Below are 17704 nucleotides of genomic sequence, written 5' to 3'. Positions count from 1 at the left end.
AACACTTGTATCATTTCTGAATTTTACTGCACTGTCTGGCAAATGAATCAGATTTGTAGCTTCACACTCACTCATATACGCTCATTCACTTACATGAGCATGTGAAGGGACACACCGCCAAGCACACACGCGGCCCTGAGAAGGACGGACACCTAACCCCTCACCCTGAAACCTGGCACCCATAGGCTGACTGAAATAACAGGTGCAACAATGTTGTGGTGCCAGAAATCCTATCCCTGCGATGATATAAATATAAATATTGTCATTCTCTCCTGATGATGCCCAGCCTGCTGGAGCGCTGTGTTGGCTGTGTCACCCTGTTTTCCTGTTTCAAGGCTGGGCAGGAGCGTAGATTCCCAGGACTGGCCTCTGCTCAAGTCTGGAGGCCTCCAGATGCTGAAACCATTATATTAGCAGTGCTGACCGTCTTCATCTGCAATGCTGCTTAAAATCACAACACTGGAAAGAATTTAGGGAATAATCTGTATTCTGTCATGCAAACAGCACAGGGTGACTGCAGATACATAAAATGATTGTCACCAAGTGTAGACAGCGGCTACAGTCTATTAATTAGTGTGCCAATTGTTACTGGGAAAAGACTTGGGCTATTATTGTGTTTATTTGTGATGTCAACTGTGTCGGAACAATTTAATATCACCTCCGACTTGTTGCAGAAAATGTTTTCTGTATTATGACTTAAGATTTTAAGTTACGTAGTATGAGCTTTCCTGGAAAACTGAACTCTGTTTGAAAACTATGTGTATGCAGAGGGTTTGAGTCTTGCTAGAGACAAGGAACTAATCAGATTGCTGCACAAGCATCGGTACAGTTCACTCACTGTGCTGCATAGGAATCCTAATAATTCTGGTTCAATAAGAGTTTTTCACATGCAAATAAATACAGGTAATTTATGTACACTGAAATCAAATATGTTCCCAGAATTTCTCAATGACATACCGTTTTCTTTTTTGTTCCAGAATACTCACCTGGACCTGAAAAAGCGGTACCAATGAAACTAGTTCTCCTCTATGGTGGCAACCTATAAATTGGACTCTAAAGAGGGATGTCCCTGAGGCCAAATACAAGCCAAAATTATTCATTTGTACATTTAAGAGGTAAGTTTGTACATACACAGAGAAGAAATTACTATAAGGGTACACTTACTTCAGTTTGTAGGTCAAAAACAAGTTACAATTTAGTTGTCAGCAGTGTACAAGATACATTTTGGCAAGCAGGTCTCTGTGTGTCCACAGCTGTAACTTTTGAAAGAGAGAAGCACGGCAGTATGCATGGTAAAGCCGGATTGACCCGCAATGAGGTTCTTGGTCATCATGCCTCAAGTCCACTGCAATGCATGGAACATTGTCTCTGCAAAAATATTTCCCTCTTTTACCATTAGAGATTAGGGTTACAAGATATATGAGTTATTAAGAAAGTAGTTTGAATACATACTGCTTTCGGTATGTTTTCACAGTTGAGAGCTGGTTTCAAATGTACGATCCATATTACAGTAAATGGCTGCATTATGTCTGCCCGTGGTTTCAGTAGCATTTTAAGTTGCCACATCCCCATTTGTGCCTCCATTGAAAAGTGTCGACTGGCCCTGCAGTGTCTCCTGGCTCTCTGCCCTGCAGCCCCACTGAACTCCTCACAGGAAACCTCCGGGCCCCCTGAGAGCCTCTGGCACCTGCCAACATGCCATTATTCTAGCTTTGAAATGGACCCTTCCTGGCACTGATCTGATCTGATCTGATCTGATCTGTGTGTGTGTGTGTGTGTGTGTGTGTGTGTGTGTGTGTGTGTGTGTGTGTGTGTGTGTGTGTGTGTGTGTGTGTGTGTGTGTGTGTGTGTGTGTGTGTGTGTGTGTGTGTGTGTGTGTGTGTGTGTGTGTGTGTGTGTGTGTTAGCGCAGTCATCGGTGTGTGTTTTCTTATCTCGGTGCGTTTGTTATAAAGCCATGCTGGCTCCAGTGCATTCCCTGACATCCTGTGGTGCCCCGGACAGCTGCATATCGATCAGCACTGATGCATCAGTTTAGAGGCCACATACAGCACACGCACACACTCACATACTGAAACACACACAGGCATACGTGCAACAGCACTTGTGCATGCCTATAGACAACGTGTGAAATGTGTATCTATCTCTCTCTGACTCCCATTAGCCAGGCTGTAATTTCAGACAGGCCTCCATTATCAGTCTGCGGCTGCGTCATTGATATCTGGATGGATAATAAAGCAGGCTGAAAGGTGCTGTGCAGATGATGTATGGAAGTGGACAGACAGTCAGAAAAATGGTTTCAAAATTTCAGTGCATGAAGGAGGAGTCCATCTCACACCTAACAACTGCTTACATTAACTTATATGAGACTACTGTGCATGCAGATTCCACAAAGCCACAGTGTCCTCCAGGTGCTGCACTTCACAGAATGATATTTATGGACAGGCTGTAGCTGCCCGAGCTCAGTGTACTGTACAGAGCAAGACAGAGAGTCAGCGTGTCTGGAATGCCGGCCTGGGAAGAGTTCCTCCCCGTCAACCTTTCTGAATTCCTTCCCCACTTTTAAATAGACCGTAGAGGTGTGCACTTTTAAACAGAGTTGACTCGGTTGCAGTCTTGGACACAGTGCAGTGTATCCTTGTTGATGACCTTTTATGTTTGTTTGCACTGCAGTCATGAAGGACATCATTGTTCAATTATGTGACTACAATTTGTTGCAAGCCTTTGATTCAGTCTCAGTAATCCAGGAGAAATAGAAAGACAATTTTGGCTCCTCTTCTGTTTTTTTTCTCACAGAGATGCTTGGGCCTGTGAATAGCGGTGGAGAATGTGTGGATAGAAGTGAAGGATTTATGCTCCCAGTAGCCATAGATCAGACCACGGGACAGGAAGTGTCTCAACCTCACTCTGTTCCTGACACATTTTCCCTTCTTTTCCTGAGCCATCTCTTGGTATTTATATCATCCTCTCATTCTTGCTTGTTTACGTCTGTTTGTTTCACGGTGTAAAGGCCCTCGTTTCTAACTCCCCTGTCTGAACTCTTTGTCTCTTTTATATTCAGCTACCGCTGTACAAAGCGTTACAAACCCCACTTTTTATAGGCTTGAGTTTTACCCAGCTCAAGTTAGTGTGCTGAATTGTCTTAAAGACGTGCCTGTAGGTCAACTGCAGTTTACATCTGTGTTTGCATAGTACTGTGATCCCAGAGCATTTCACACTTTTTACACCCCTCAGAAAGGTGTCACCTCTTTGTATGATATTTCATGTTTCTGTGAGGAGCTGGAGTGGACGGATCCTCAAAGGTGCAAAACAAGAACACACCCACTACCCAATAACACAAGTTACTTTATTTTGCCTTGGTCTTGTACTGGTGGCTCTGTACCACATTGTATTCAAGCTAAGGAGACAGGAAGCCTAATCTTAACCTCAACCCTGTTATTATTCCAAACTCCATATTTAGTATGTTTTTATATTATGTTTATCACTGTCATTTGAAAGTGTTTATGGTTTTGCTTCAATGTCTTGGCCATATATAAAACCAAACCTCAGATGAGTAGTTTGACAAGATGTTGACATATTAACATTAAATTCAGGCAGCTCATAAGTGTCAAGCAAAGGTAGTTTTTTTTTTTAGGGGCTCGAATCTAACACAACATGTTATTATGGTGTTTTACCACCAAAAAAACACTCCAGTTTTGATAACTTCAGCTGACAATAGGTTATGGTAAGATAACTGCCAACTGGCTGTGGCTACACTGTAATGTAACTCGAAGATGATATTTAAAGCCCTCTGTCAATACTACTGAATAAGGACATGTCTGCAGAGCCAGTTCCTCAGTATGCTGTGTTTACAGACTGACAAAGAGCAGATCTCTGTGCAGTGCACAACATAGGCCTATAATGAATGATATTACAGTTCATGTTGGTCAATAAATTACTCCTTGTAGGTTGCACAACAGGAATCTCACCCCGTATCAGCCCTGTATCGCACAGCGTATGGGTATTTAAAAAAAAATCTTTTGGATATCTCGGTGATAGTTTACAAGTGAATGCCAAATTATATTTGCTTGGCGTAGCAGTGTTATACCGCCCCCCTGTGGGGGGGTTGAAGAACTACATTTGTGCAGCTGCCAAAAGACATTTTACTAACTATTTCCGCCGAGCTCTGGTTTCCAGGGGGGCACATTTCACAGTAACACCACCCGACTGTCTTTAAGCAAGGTTGGTGCCTTCATTTTTTTTTTTTATTATTAAATGGTTGGCGATTATTACGGTGGAATATTAAAATGTTTCACGAAATATATGACTTCCCTCCACTGCTGGTGGGATGCGTACGTGTTAAAGCTGGAAAGGGACGCTTAGACTTTGTATTCATCACATTCAGCTTCCACATTTTTAGTTGTTTACTTGAAAATAAAAGGTTGTAAAATCATTGCGGCATTTTTAATTCAGAAATGTTAACGGTTTATGTGTGTGTGTGTGTGTGTGTGTGTGTGTATATATATATTGCAATGGTTTCAACTAGGAAGGATACAGATATAAATGATGACTGTTTTACATTAAAGTGAATTTATAGCAGCACAGTAGACTGGCTAAATTGGAAAGAAGTATCTGATATAATTTGTCAGGCCTTTAACAGTCTTTTGCGGTGCTGTTATTTTTGTTAATTAAATGGCAGCATCCAAAATAACATCCTTTTATGTTTAGAGCTAATACAACTAAACTCTGCGGTTTAATGTCCCTGTGGTAGTAATGAAATGATATGTTGAGGTGCTGCTCTCCTATTTTCACAGAGCTTCCTTTAAAGCCCCTTTAAAAGCCCTTCTTCACCAGAGGCTGTTGAGAGCCACACAGCTGTTTTTAATTACTCAAAGTAGACAAGTTGAAGTCAGAAAGGTGAAACACATTTAATGAATGATGGTTCAGTTCCATCAATGATACTAATACCTGGGATGAGCTCAGCTAATTGGAGCGCACCTGTTTTGAATGTTATCAATTACACCTGTGACCTGTCACATAACTGACTAAACACTTCAGGACCTTTTGCTGCGTGAATAAAAATGAAAGGAACTTGCTCAACATGCTAAAGAAACAATAGCTTCTGTTCTTTTCAGCAGAGCATCTGGGCAAATGTTAACATCCCTCCGTGATGTTTCTGTGGTAATTGTATTAAGTCGCGGTAAAACTCAATATTTCCTCCCTCCATCTCCATCTCCTTCTCCATCTCCATCTCCTTCTCCATCTCCATCTCCTTCTCCTTCTCCTTCTCCATCTCCATCTCCTTCTCCATCTCCATCTCCTTCTCCATCTCCATCTCCTTCTCCATCTCCTTCTCCATCTCCATCTCCTTCTCCATCTCCTTCTCCTTCTCCATCTCCATCTCCTTCTCCTTCTCCATCTCCATCTCCTTCTCCTTCTCCATCTCCTTCTCCATCTCCATCGCCATCTCCATCTCCTTCTCCTTCTCCATCTCCTTCTCCTTCTTCTTCTCCATCTCCATCTCCTTCTCCATCTCCATCTCCATCTCCCCGCAGCAGCAGGATGGTCCTCTGTGCACTGAGGCGACAGCTCGTGAGGAGCAGCAGCCGCTGTGGAACCTGGGCCAGGTAATGGAGTCCAGCCAGTTATTTATCACCCTGCTGGAGACAGTAAATAAAGGAACATCCAGTCTAAGAAGTTAAACGCACGTTATTTGTTCACAAATCACAAACGAATGCATTTAGTCGGGGTGCCGCAGACACTTGGGAAAATGATCGGCCTTTAAAATAATAACTCCTGATTCTGTATCATGACAACAGTGAGTCAAGGTTGGTGATGGTAGATTTTTATGTTGCCCGTTTGTTTGTTTGTTTGTTTGTTTGGCTCCGTATGAGACATCCCTCAGGCTGATTTACAGAGAGGTGAAAGTGTGTATTAAAAGCATTCATCCTCCTGTTTGTGACGGCAGGCATTAGTTTCCAGACACAGGTTTGCACAACAGACGGTTATATATACCATTTCTTCGTACTGCAATTACACATAGAATTGTTATCAATGTTATTCAGACCACTTAACCTGAAAGACTTTGTAGTGATGGGAATGAAATGTAATGAAATTGTATCAACTTAACGATGGTAAACTCGCATTAAAGTTTATAATAAAAGACATTTAAATGATTTTTGAAAGCATGATGTTAAGTGACTTATTGTACTAAACATAAGCAAAATTAACAAATCTGAATTATTCAACCCTCAACACCTTTATGACCTCCAGTAAATTATTCTGTTTTTTACAGGAGCTTCAGCCTTTTCTTCATGTTCTGAAAGTCCAGCTCAGGGATATTTTTTGGTTTCTGTGCTGCCACTGATTTCTGTAAATCTATTTAAATAGAAAGATTCTCTATGGAGTTCAAATTCAGACAGAGATTACTATTCTCCTCAGGGACCCTCTAAAGGATAAGCGGGTATTAGTAATGGATAGATGAATGGCTGATGCTGCCAACTGTGTCTTTTGGAACTGGAAGTGTCTTGTAAATATGAAATTAAATAATTCCTTCTGTCTGGTTGGTAAATTTTGGTAGCCTTACATATGAGTAAGAGATTAACAATCAGCAATGTTGGACAAAGGTTTAATAATTATGACTTAAAATGGAATGACACTTGCATACTCATCAGGTATTAATAATATTGAGTGCACGTTCAGCCTAATTTAAGTGTCATTTAGCTTTAAAGCACATGTTTGATCAGTAAACGCCAACAGAGTTTAAAGACAAAAGACATCCACATGTTGTGTAAATGTTGTTCCTCCTAGGCTGCTGCAGAGACAGAGCAGCGGCTGTGTTTACTCCAGCATCCATGGCTTCAACCAGGAGGAGATCAGAGAGAAGCTGCAGGCCTTTCCTGGAGGCTCTGTTGATCTCCTGAAACAGGACTCTGGTGTAGCTGTGCTGACAATCAACAACCCCTCTCGCATGAATGCTTTCTCTGGTAAAGTGACTGTAGGTTTAGCACTGAATATTTCAAGGCTGACTACTTCAGATTTTGCACAGCATAAATTATATTGCAACTCAGCAACATTTTTTGGGGTTTGTCCTTCCTGCCAGGGAGTATGATGGTGGATCTGGAGGAGAGAGTGTCTCAGCTGGAGGACTGGACAGATGGCAAAGGCCTCATCGTTCAGGGTGCTGCTGAAACGTTCTGCTCTGGATCAGACCTGAACGCTGTGCGGGCAATATCGAACCCACAGGTAGGAAAGTAGAGAAATTCTTTACGGTTTATCTTTTACTGTGTGTATCGACAGTACACGCAGTGCATCCGGAAAGTATTCACAGCGCTTCACTTTTTCCACATTTTGTTATGTTACAGCCTTATTCCAAAATGGATTAATTCATTTTTTTCCCCTCAAAATTCTACACACAATACCCCATAATGATAATGTGAAAAAAGCTTTTTTGAATTTTTTGCAAATCTATTAAAAATAAAAAACAAAAAAAATCACGTACATAAGTATTCACAGTCTTTGCCATGACACTCAAAATTGAGCTCAGGTTCATCCTGTTTCCACTGATCATCCTTGAGATGTTTCTACAACTTGATTGGAGTCCACTGTGGTAAATTCAGTTGATTGGACATGATTTGGAAAGACACACACCGTCCATATAGGGGTCCACAGTTGACGGTGCATGTCAGAGCACAAACTAAGCCATGAAGTCCAAAGAATTGTCTGTAGACCTCTGAGACAGGATCGTATTGAGGCACAGATCTGGGGAAGGGTACAGACAAATGTCCGCAGCATTGAAGGTCCCAATGAGCACAGTGGCCTCCATCATCCGTAAATGGAAGAAGTTTGGAACCACCAGGACTCTTCCTAGAGTCGGCCGCCCGGCCAATCTGAGCAATCGGGGGAGAAGGGCCTTAGTCAGGGAGGTGACCAAGAACCCGATGGTCACTCTGACAGAGCTCCAGTGTTGTTCTGTGAAGAGAGGAGAACCTTCCAGAAGGACAACCATCTCTGCAGCATTCCACGAAGCAGGCCTGTATGGTAGAGTGGCCAGACGGAAGCCACTCCTCAGTAAAAGGAACATGACAGCCCACCTGGAGTTTACTAAAAGGCACCTGAAGGACTCTCAGATCATGAGAAACTAAATTCTCTGGTCTGATGAAACAAAGATTGAACTCTTTGGCCTGAATGCCAAGCGTCATGTCTGGAGGAAACCAGGCACCGCTCATCACCTGGCCAATACCATCCCTACAGTGAAGCATGGTGGTGGCAGCATCATGCTGTGGGGATGTTTTTCAGCAGCAGTAACTGGGAGACTAGTCAGGATGGAGGGAAAGATGAATGCAGCAATGTACAGAGACATCGTTGATGAAAACCTGCTCCAGAGCACTCTGGACCTCAGACTGGGGTGAAGGTTCATCTTCCAACAGGACAACGACCCGAAGCACACAGCCAAGATAACAAAGGAATGGCTTCAGGACAACTCTGTGAATGTCCTTGAGTGTCCCAGCCAGAGCCCAGACTTGAACCCCATTGAACATCTCTGGAGAGATCTGAAAATGGCTGTGCACTGACTCTCCCCATCCAACCTGATGGAGCTTGAGAGGTCCTGCAAAGAAGAATGGGAGAAACTGCCCAGAAATAGGTGCCAAGCTTGTAGCATCATACTCAAAAAGACTTGAGGCTGTAATTGCTGTCAAAAGTGCTTCAACAAAGTATTGAGCAAAGGCTGTGAATACTTATGTACGTGTTATATTTTCGTTCTTTATTTTTAATAGATTTGCAAAAGTTTTAAACAAACTTTTTTTACGTTATCATTATGAGGTATTGTGTGTAGAATGTTGAGGGAAAAAATTAATTTAAAACATTTTGGAATAAAGCTGTAACATAACAAAATATGGAAAAAGTGAAGCGCTGTCAATACTTTCCGGATGAACTGTATGTATGAGTCTGCTTGCACCCCTCAACCTTTCTTTATTCTCAGTGTGGGTTTACCAAAGACATCTAAATGATGCCTCTCTTGTCTTGTAGGATGGGATGAAAATGTGTATGTTCATGCAGAACGCTCTGACCAGGCTGCTCAGGTAAGTGAGGGCTCTCGGTTTCCTCTACACTTGGTATTTTTGCAAACTACAGAGGCAGCAGTAGCGATAATGATCTTGAAGGAGTTAAGGCGTTATGTAATGTACACCACAGTATGCTGACAGAGCAGTTTTCTCAATGCAGGCTGCCTCTCATCTCTGTTGCTCTGGTGGAGGGGAGAGCATTGGGAGGAGGCGCAGAGCTCACCACCGCCTGTGATTTCAGGTGATGTTTTTACATTAGTGAATAAAAGACGGAAAACTCCAGAGGATCTCTTTTATATCACTGCATTTGATCTAAAAGTAATCGAGCATGTGTCCGTCATCCTCCCATAGGCTGATGGCCTCAGGCAGTGTGATCCAGTTTGTCCATAAACACATGGGTCTGGTCCCTGGATGGGGCGGCGCCGCACGACTTGTCCGCGTTGTTGGAAGCCAGAATGCACTGAAGCTGCTCGGCGGTGCTGTGAAGGTGGACCCCGAAGTCGGCCTTCACATTGGACTGGCAGATGGAGTCCTGGAGGCCAACCAGGAAGCAGAAGGTGCGGACGCTTTCCTACAGCAGGCTGAAAACTGGCTGAACCGCTACACAAAAGGACCTTCCCCGGTGATCCAGGCTGTGAAGAAGGTCGTGCTGTCAGGAAGAGAACTCCCTCTGTCGGAGGCTCTGAGGACTGAGAAGGATGTGTTTGGCACGGTGTGGGGCGGACCGGCTAACCTGCAGGCCCTGGCCAGTAACTCCAAACATAAATAACCTAGCAAGGCCGGGAACACGCGTTCGTTATCTCGGACGCACGCGTCAGCTGCGGCTTGGTTTGTTTTGTTTTGTGCGGCTGCAGGTCCGCCCATTGAATCAGTGAGTTTCTCTTTGATAATGACCATTAATATAGAAGTTTTGAGGCCCAGCAAGTGACGAGTTGTAACCAAACAGCAGGCAGGTGGTTTATATCTACCCTCGCTCTGAGGTGAGACACAGACACACACACACAAGTACTCACACCGACACAGAGAAGGAGGAGAGAGTGCAGCAAAGAAATCCCCGAAATAGGCGTCGGGTCTATTTTATAAATGAGGGGAGGCATCCACACTGCCCGTTGAGACGCACTACTCTGCTGCGTCTGACGCCTTGCGTGTGCGTCGCCTCATTTATAAAATAAACCCGACGCCTATTTTTGACGCGATACGTATGTATACGGGGAAATGATCTGTGATCACATTTGTACTGTGTAATCATAGCAGAAACACAATGTAGAAACTCCACCAGGTAAAGGGGGCGGGGCTTTCTTCGCTGCCCTCTCCCTCTCTCTGTATCTCTTCTCTTTTCGATTTACCTCCTTAATACAATTATAACAGTGAAAATGATGTAGGAGCTCAGTATTCTGGTTTTATATTCTTCTAAATCCCTTCTGTCCCCATCAAACAAACGAACACAGTCTTTCTTCCGGTTCCCTTGACAATGTGATTTATAGTAATGAGGAGATCATTGCAGGCTGAGCCGAGCTGAGGAAGACAGAAACTGATGATATATAACGAGCATGATGAGGCATCAGCATCTGTCTGCTGGACTGACGGAAACGCTGCTTTCCTCTGTTACCTGCCTCTGTAGGTTAGTTCAGCTCATCAGTGCTCATGATGTCATCATGGCCTTTATCAGCCCTCTCTTCGTTTCTGTTGTACTGGGAGATTCTCGGTTGTAAGCGTGAGCATTATCTAACTGATTTGAACTACTTGGCTCAATAGTGCTAATCTCTGCATCAGTAAGCTTGAAAGGTGCCGAGGCACTGGTTAAATTACAGTTAATAACAGTTGAAATAAACATCCTGAATATTGCGTTGCATATTACTCCAAACGGCAAATGAAGCATTACTGAAGCACAAATGTGCACAGACTGAGCTGGCGAGAACGGGACGGATCCCTGGAGGACGCCAGACCTTTATCTCCGGTTCCCCGTCCAGAGGTCATGTTTCCTGGCTCGACACCCAGCTGGAGTGTTAATACCTGCTGTCGTCGGAATACCGAACACCTACCAGGTGAATGAAGGAAAGTCGTAAACACTTGGTGGAGAAAGGAGGTAAAAGCTTTCTTAAAATGGGGCCCATTGATTGTGCTGCATAATGTGACACTCAAGATAGAAAACCAAGCTGACATGCGTCGTACCAGTAAAACAAGAAGCCAAAAATCACCAAACTATTGAAAGAAAAGCACAAAAATATCCCTGTAGGATGATGAAATGACAGTTTATTCTTAAATTACAAACCATATGACAAACAAAGTTGCCAAGCAAAAGCTGTTACACAAACTTTATTCTTCAGAATGGAAAATCTAAAACTGGGCTCATGATGTCGGCATGTAAGAAATACAAAAATAACACAAGTTGAAATTTCTGCAGGATGGCCAATATCAATGGCATGTTCTTGTTCTCTTACTCCCTCAGACATCACATAAGAGGATTTACAACCGTAAGAAACACACAAACAAACACAAAATAAAAACATTTACTTAAACTTAACCCAAAAAACATCAATTCTCTGCTTCCTGCCAGCTAGTAGTGTTTAAATAACTCTCTCTTCAAACATGCACAAACCACTAAACTTTAGAAACACACCAATTGAGAATAGTTTAGTCAGGCTACAGGGGCCTCAACACCTTTAAAGGGAAAACACTGATATTTCACATTAAAATGCCAATGCTTAAAGGCTGGGAAAAGTTAAAATATATCTGATATGTATTTCTATTACGCACATTCAAACAGGATTTTTTTTTTTTTTTTAAATCTCGACAGAATTCAGAGTTTCAGAAAACTGCAGGTTAATTGAAATCAAGTCAAAGACAAATCTAAGTAGGTAGCCAGATATCCCGTGGGCTCCTGAATTAAGTTACTATGTAGTTAATTATTAAGTGTGAAATGTAAACACCCAAACATCTCAAGGTCGTCGTCGGTTTCCTTTCTTCATCTGGATAAACAACTTGACGATTTTCTTCAAACCACAACCGGCTCTGAAATGAAAGACTTCCTGACTCTACAGTTTGAGAAATTTGAAGGAAAGGCTTCATAATCAGTTCAATCTGAAGGTAATCATTTAAGTAGGGAGGAGGTCGGGAACAAGTTCTCAAGGATTAAGTTCTCTGTGAGAGTAGTCACACGACTGGAGCTCTAATAAGTCGATTTCTGCGCGCTATGTTAGCTGAGAGAGTTAAAGTGAAGACGATTAGAATGCAGCCGTTCACAGTAATGACTCCGATCCATTTCCAGGAGCAACATCCCCATTTATGCCTCCTTTCACTGCGAGTCGCAAATCTGACCGGGACTCCCAGAAGCCCTCTGGGTACTAGATAATACATGTAAACACAAGATTAGCTTGGTTAATCGGAAGCAGGTTAATAAGTTGCTTTTTCCCACTTAATTGGAATTTAAAAAGAACAGACTCGATACGCCCGCAACTGAAAGTGAGCAGACTGATGACGGCCGAACGCAATAAATCTGCTGCGCCTCCCTCACATGATGTTCCGAATAAAAGGCGGTGAGATTTTGTGGCTCACAACAACATTGATTATCCATCTGACTGTTTGCCGAGCCGTGCCTCCTCTCTCAGTACGAGAACGCTCAGTTACAGAACATCAAAACAAACTTCTGCCGACCGAGTACATGTAGGATGAGACGGACAAACAAATCTAACGGATACATCCAGATCATTGTGAACCAAAAAAGAGGCAGCGAACATGGAGGAAAATATGTTTGTTGAATGTGTAGTGCCTCGTTTCTCCCTCATCAAGCAATCCACCCACATCTGATCTGTAATCGAGTGAACAACAGCATAAAGTGAGGAATGAATTAATGAAATGGAACCGAGCCATTTGGTGATGATGGTATTCGTGATCAAGTCACACCTCAGTCACTGTACACTGGCCATCGGGCATTCTGGACCTCCCACTGCTACTGGACGAGGGAGAGGCGGACTCTGCACGAGGAGGGACTCTGTCCTCTGGGTTCAGTCTTTGCCTCCGTGGCCTGTCCTCCCAGGGCTCCACGCGCTCTCCGTCTCCCCCTTCCTCTTCTTCATCCTCCTCGTCATCGCTCCAGTCTCCGGAGCCAGACTCGTCCACGGAGGTGTGAGGGTCAGAGGACCTGGAAGGTGAGGCCTCCTCCTCCTCCTCGTCTTCTTCCTCTCCTTCGCCAGCCTCGGACCGCTCGTGGGAAGGTGTGGGCCTGGGGCTGATTTGCAGCTGGGAGAGCGCGTCCTCCACAGAGGGGCTAGTACTGGGGCGGGGCTGACCCCCGAGGGAAGTGGGAGGCCTGGCGGTAGCCAAGGGGGCTGTAACAGTGGAAGAGATACCGGTTGCCGGTTGCTGCTGTGCACCTGCTACTGTGGTATCAGCCCCGTCAGCAGAGTTTTCTCTGCTTGCTGCCCCAACGGCCCCCGTCACACCCTCAGCGTCCAAACGCAGTCCCGCCACTCCTTTCTTGGGAATATCCAAAACGTCCCTCTTCATCTTGCGTCTGCGCCCGTGCTCGTTGCGCCTGTACTGCACCATGTTCTCCAAGTCGGCTACATACAAAAACCCGGCAATCAGCATTTCCGCCGTCTTCTTGCCTTTGGAAAAAGCGTCCTCCAGCTCGCGGCTCGTTCGCTCGTCGTACTGCCACCAACCGTTACGGCCCTCATAATACCAAGCGTGGTCGCTCGCTGCCCCGCCCCGACCTCCCGCCGACGCTTTCAGCTCCTCCGGTGACAGAAGTGTGGGCCTCTCCAGGAAGTCATCCGGTACTTCCTGTCTGCAGAGAGCACATCTCTTGCTCTGCCAGGATGCTCCCTTCACACACAGGAAACAGAAGACGTGGTGGCAGGGCAGTTGGACCGGGTGGACGCAGGTCTGCAGACAGATGGCGCACTCTGGTACAGACAGGCCCGGGGACGAGTTGCTGGAGCCGGAGCATGATGATTCTGCACTGTTCCCGCTTCCACCACCAGCGTTGCTGCCTTTCTTACTGGATGGAAGCGAGTTCACAGAGTGGTCTACCTCTCCGCAACTAGCCATCCTTAAAAGCATTGAAGAAAAGGGACAACAGTAAGGAGAACATTTTACATTTACATTGATGTGTCCAGTTTGTGGCTGCTACTTCTCGGTAAATGAACACAACTTTCAACCAGACACAAACTTAATAAATTAAGCCTCCTGTTATGTTGTGGTAAAATGTTCAAAGTTTAAAAATACAGGAAATATTTGTAATAATGTTTGGTGCGTGACATGTTTTCTGCTGGGATTAATTCGAGTAATGAACACGCAAAAGGTAAACGACTAAGTGTTTAATATGTTCAACAACCCTACGTTTGTATTACAGACATACTGTTCAGGTCACTTTGACCCGTCTGGAGGCTACAGATGATAAAATGATCAAAAATATTGTTTTCCCCCAAATAGAGGCCTAAAAAAAAAAAACAAAAAAAAACAGATTACAGATAAATAAAACAAATGTATTTAATGTCTAGTTTTTGCTCATGCTAAATAAAGAAACCTGCATGAATATGACTCTTTAATTGAAACCAAATGAATTTTCACCAGTAAATGGATCTGAGAACGGTGAAAACTCAATTACACGACACAAATAAAATGATATCAAGTGGGCAAAAACTAACGTTTTTTTTGTATAGTTAAACATGCACTGGATCCATTTTGAACATTATTATTGTTCCTTACAGCTGAATAGAACAAAAAAAAATTCACAGCTGGAGTGATGACACTTCACACTCAATACACGTTGTTTTTTTTGTCACATTAGGTGAAATAAAACTGTCCCCTCACACAGGAACCACCTGATACTTACTCGAAGTAGCCTTAAAGCTGATGTATCATGAGGAGAGCTGTCGGACCTTCAAACTTGCCACTGCCGAAAGAAAGAAACAAACAACAACAACAACAACAACAGAGAGAGAGAGAGAGCAGTTGGTGAAAATGTGTTTCGTCTCAGACGATCCTGACAGGAAGCGCAATTGTGACGTAAGACGTCCAACGAGGTGTGACGTCATTACGGATCAGATGTATTAGTTATGGGTGAAATGTAAGAGGTGACTTGTGTTGAACAAAGAGCTGCACTGTTAGTCCGACGACGGTCAGTCTGCTCGTTCAACCGAGCCGTCTTCACGGTGGGATTGATTCGTGAACACATCTGACGTTTTAACAAAAAGTAAAACGTGACGTTAACACTGAAACGGTTTGACAGGCGGACTCGTTCAGCTTTAACGGTGAATACGCAGCAGCCGGCGGGCAGGAAGAAAAGTCAAAACCGTTAACGCAGAGCGATTTCATAACCTTCACAACAATGAAGCCTGTTGTGGTGAGCTGAGCTGAGAGCAGCAGTCCGACTCCAGCAAGTAGACGGAGTTCATTTGACGGCGCTAGCTCGTTTTAGCAGGGCGACACAAACAGTTACGGAGAGACATTTTATCTCGATTAAACAACAACAACGCGACGCCCGCGTCACGTGCCGTACCGTTAGAGCTGGCGGTGCGGACCCGGTTTACTGTTACAGATCCGGTGACAGGAGTCCGTTCCCGATGCTAATTTCCCGACTTCCACCGTTAACTGGCTTTGTTTTCCTCCGAGAAAAAAAAGAGAAGCCGAGATAAAAATAAAAAAAAAAGAAAATGAAAAAAACGACGTAACGTGCGTGCTGACGTCATCCGACGTCAGATCGCACGACTTTTTTTTTTTTTTTTGCGCATGACAGTTGCGGAGTCTTCCTGTTCGCTCGTGGCTAAAGGACGTTGGTGTCACGGAGGAAGACGGGCTCGTAGGATTCTTCTGTTTTCACTAAATATAGAAAAGAAGGAACAGAAAGGAAACATGTTGACCCGCGCAGTGAGACCTACCGTCAGTCTCGCCCGGAGACTGTCCACCTCGTCGCAGAGCAACTCCAAGGTGGCGGTGCTCGGAGCTTCAGGCGGCATAGGCCAGCCGCTGTCCCTGCTCCTGAAGAACAGCCCCCTGGTGAGCCACCTCTCCCTGTATGATATCAACCACACACCCGGGGTGGCCGCGGACCTCAGCCACATCGAGACGAGGGCCCAAGTGACCGGCCACATGGGCCCCGACCAGCTCGACGCCTGTCTGCAGGGCTGCGACGTCGTGGTTATCCCCGCCGGTGTGCCCAGAAAACCCGGCATGACCCGCGATGACCTTTTCAACACCAACGCTACCATCGTAGCCATCTTGGCCGACGCCTGCGCCCGCAACTGCCCCGAGGCGATGATCTGCATCATCGCTAACCCCGTCAACTCCACCATCCCTATTACGTCAGAGGTCATGAAGAAGCACGGCGTGTACAACCCCAACAGAGTGTTTGGCGTCACCACCTTGGACATTGTCAGAGCAAACACCTTCGTGGCGGAGCTCAAAGGTCTCGACCCAGCTCGTGTCAACGTGCCGGTCATCGGAGGTCACGCTGGGAAGACCATCATCCCGCTCATCTCCCAGTGCACACCTAAAGTTGAGTTCCCCGCTGACCAGCTGGCCGCCCTGACCGGTCGGATCCAGGAGGCTGGCACAGAGGTGGTGAAGGCCAAGGCTGGAGCCGGATCTGCGACCCTCTCCATGGCCTACGCCGGAGCCCGCTTCGCCTTCTCCGTCCTGGACGCCATGAATGGGAAGGAAGGCGTGGTGGAGTGCGCCTACGTCAGGTCCGAGGAGACGGAGTGCAAGTACTTCTCCACACCTCTGCTCCTGGGGAAGACCGGCATCGAGAAGAACCTGGGGCTGGGCAAGCTGTCCGCCTTCGAGGAGAAGCTGGTCGCTGGTGCTATGGACGAGCTGAAGTCTTCTATCAAGAATGGTGAAGATTTTGTGGCCAAGATGAAGTGAACAGAAAGCTTTAAGTTAGTCCAAAACAAACAGCAGCTGTGATTGATCATTTGTTCTCGTCTTAACTTAACTAAAAGGCGTCCGGGTGTATCTCGAGATCTGTCACGGTGTTTCCTCTTTCATTTCTGTTTTAGCAGTCGGGTCATCTTGACTGAGAAATCCTGATTTAGACCTGGACAAATTTCCTTTATTCTTTACAGACATGGCTTTTTATCTCGCACTTATGATTTGTGTACATATTGTACTGTGATTTATCTATATTTAGCAAATGTTAAATTTATTCAGAATTTCATATTTTCATGTACAGTCTGTATATGTGGGGATTTCTCTGCTGAATGATCAAAGAGGAAATACTGTCATCATGCCTGTTGATGCTGAAACTCAATGTTACTGATAAGTAAAATCTTCACTCCAACAATAAACAATTTAGCTTTAAAATGTTTCTTTATTCCTTGTTTTTGTGGTACAAAAAAAAAAAAAAAGGGCTTAGAGGTGTACTGAAAGGTTGACCACCTGTTTAGACGATTCTCATGAAATTATACTGGTGTATCCAGATGAATTTGATCATCCTTCATTCCTCATGCCGAATATGGATCGTAGGCCTGTCACAATTATTACGTAATCACCTTATTTGAGCATAATTGTTAAAAGTTCTCGCAGTCATTCGTGTCTATAAAAACAGCTGGAAGAAACTAACAGAAATGTCATATTTCCGTCACTATTTTCACATCAGTTTCTGCAATTTGAGATTTGACCGGTGCTCTTTTGATGAGGTCATCTTAATGTGCC

General features: G+C 44.6%; 3 protein-coding genes across 4 annotated transcripts; 2 read left to right on the top strand and 1 right to left on the bottom strand.

The window, feature by feature from the left end:
• The first annotated feature begins 4161 nt into the window (after positions 1–4161).
• Positions 4162–14582, top strand: echdc1 (enoyl CoA hydratase domain containing 1). Of its 2 annotated transcripts, XM_069693133.1 has the most exons (7): positions 4162–4220; positions 5534–5605; positions 6789–6964; positions 7081–7223; positions 9009–9061; positions 9204–9284; positions 9395–14582. In XM_069693133.1, the coding sequence occupies exons 2-7, from the start codon at positions 5541–5543 to the stop codon at positions 9810–9812; spliced, it is 936 nt and encodes a 311-aa protein (XP_069549234.1). In that variant the 5' UTR covers positions 4162–4220; positions 5534–5540; the 3' UTR covers positions 9813–14582. The 2 variants fall into 2 exon arrangements, with proteins under 2 accessions (XP_069549234.1, XP_069549235.1); XM_069693134.1 differs by lacking the exons at positions 4162–4220; positions 5534–5605 and having other exon boundaries at positions 6890–6975.
• On the bottom strand, positions 11277–15672 carry LOC138617824 (E3 ubiquitin-protein ligase rnf146-like). The gene is made up of 3 exons (XM_069693131.1): positions 15549–15672; positions 14883–14942; positions 11277–14096 (listed from the first exon to the last, which is right to left on the bottom strand). The coding sequence occupies exon 3, from the start codon at positions 14093–14095 to the stop codon at positions 12941–12943; it is 1155 nt and encodes a 384-aa protein (XP_069549232.1). The 5' UTR covers position 14096; positions 14883–14942; positions 15549–15672; the 3' UTR covers positions 11277–12940.
• Positions 15673–15788: 116 nt separating this feature from the next.
• Positions 15789–17353, top strand: mdh2 (malate dehydrogenase 2, NAD (mitochondrial)). Its single transcript, XM_069693132.1, has one exon. The coding sequence runs from the start codon at positions 15902–15904 to the stop codon at positions 16913–16915; it is 1014 nt and encodes a 337-aa protein (XP_069549233.1). The 5' UTR covers positions 15789–15901; the 3' UTR covers positions 16916–17353.
• The last annotated feature ends 351 nt before the right edge of the window (positions 17354–17704 follow it).

This window comes from Brachyistius frenatus, unplaced genomic scaffold (genome assembly GCF_029030835.1).
Source record: "Brachyistius frenatus isolate BFR_SWC_R1_liver_20210118 unplaced genomic scaffold, ASM2903083v1 Contig_14, whole genome shotgun sequence".
NCBI lineage: Eukaryota > Metazoa > Chordata > Actinopteri > Embiotocidae > Brachyistius > Brachyistius frenatus.
Note: the sequence above shows the minus strand (reverse complement) of the source record. Positions and strands in the feature narration are given on the sequence as shown.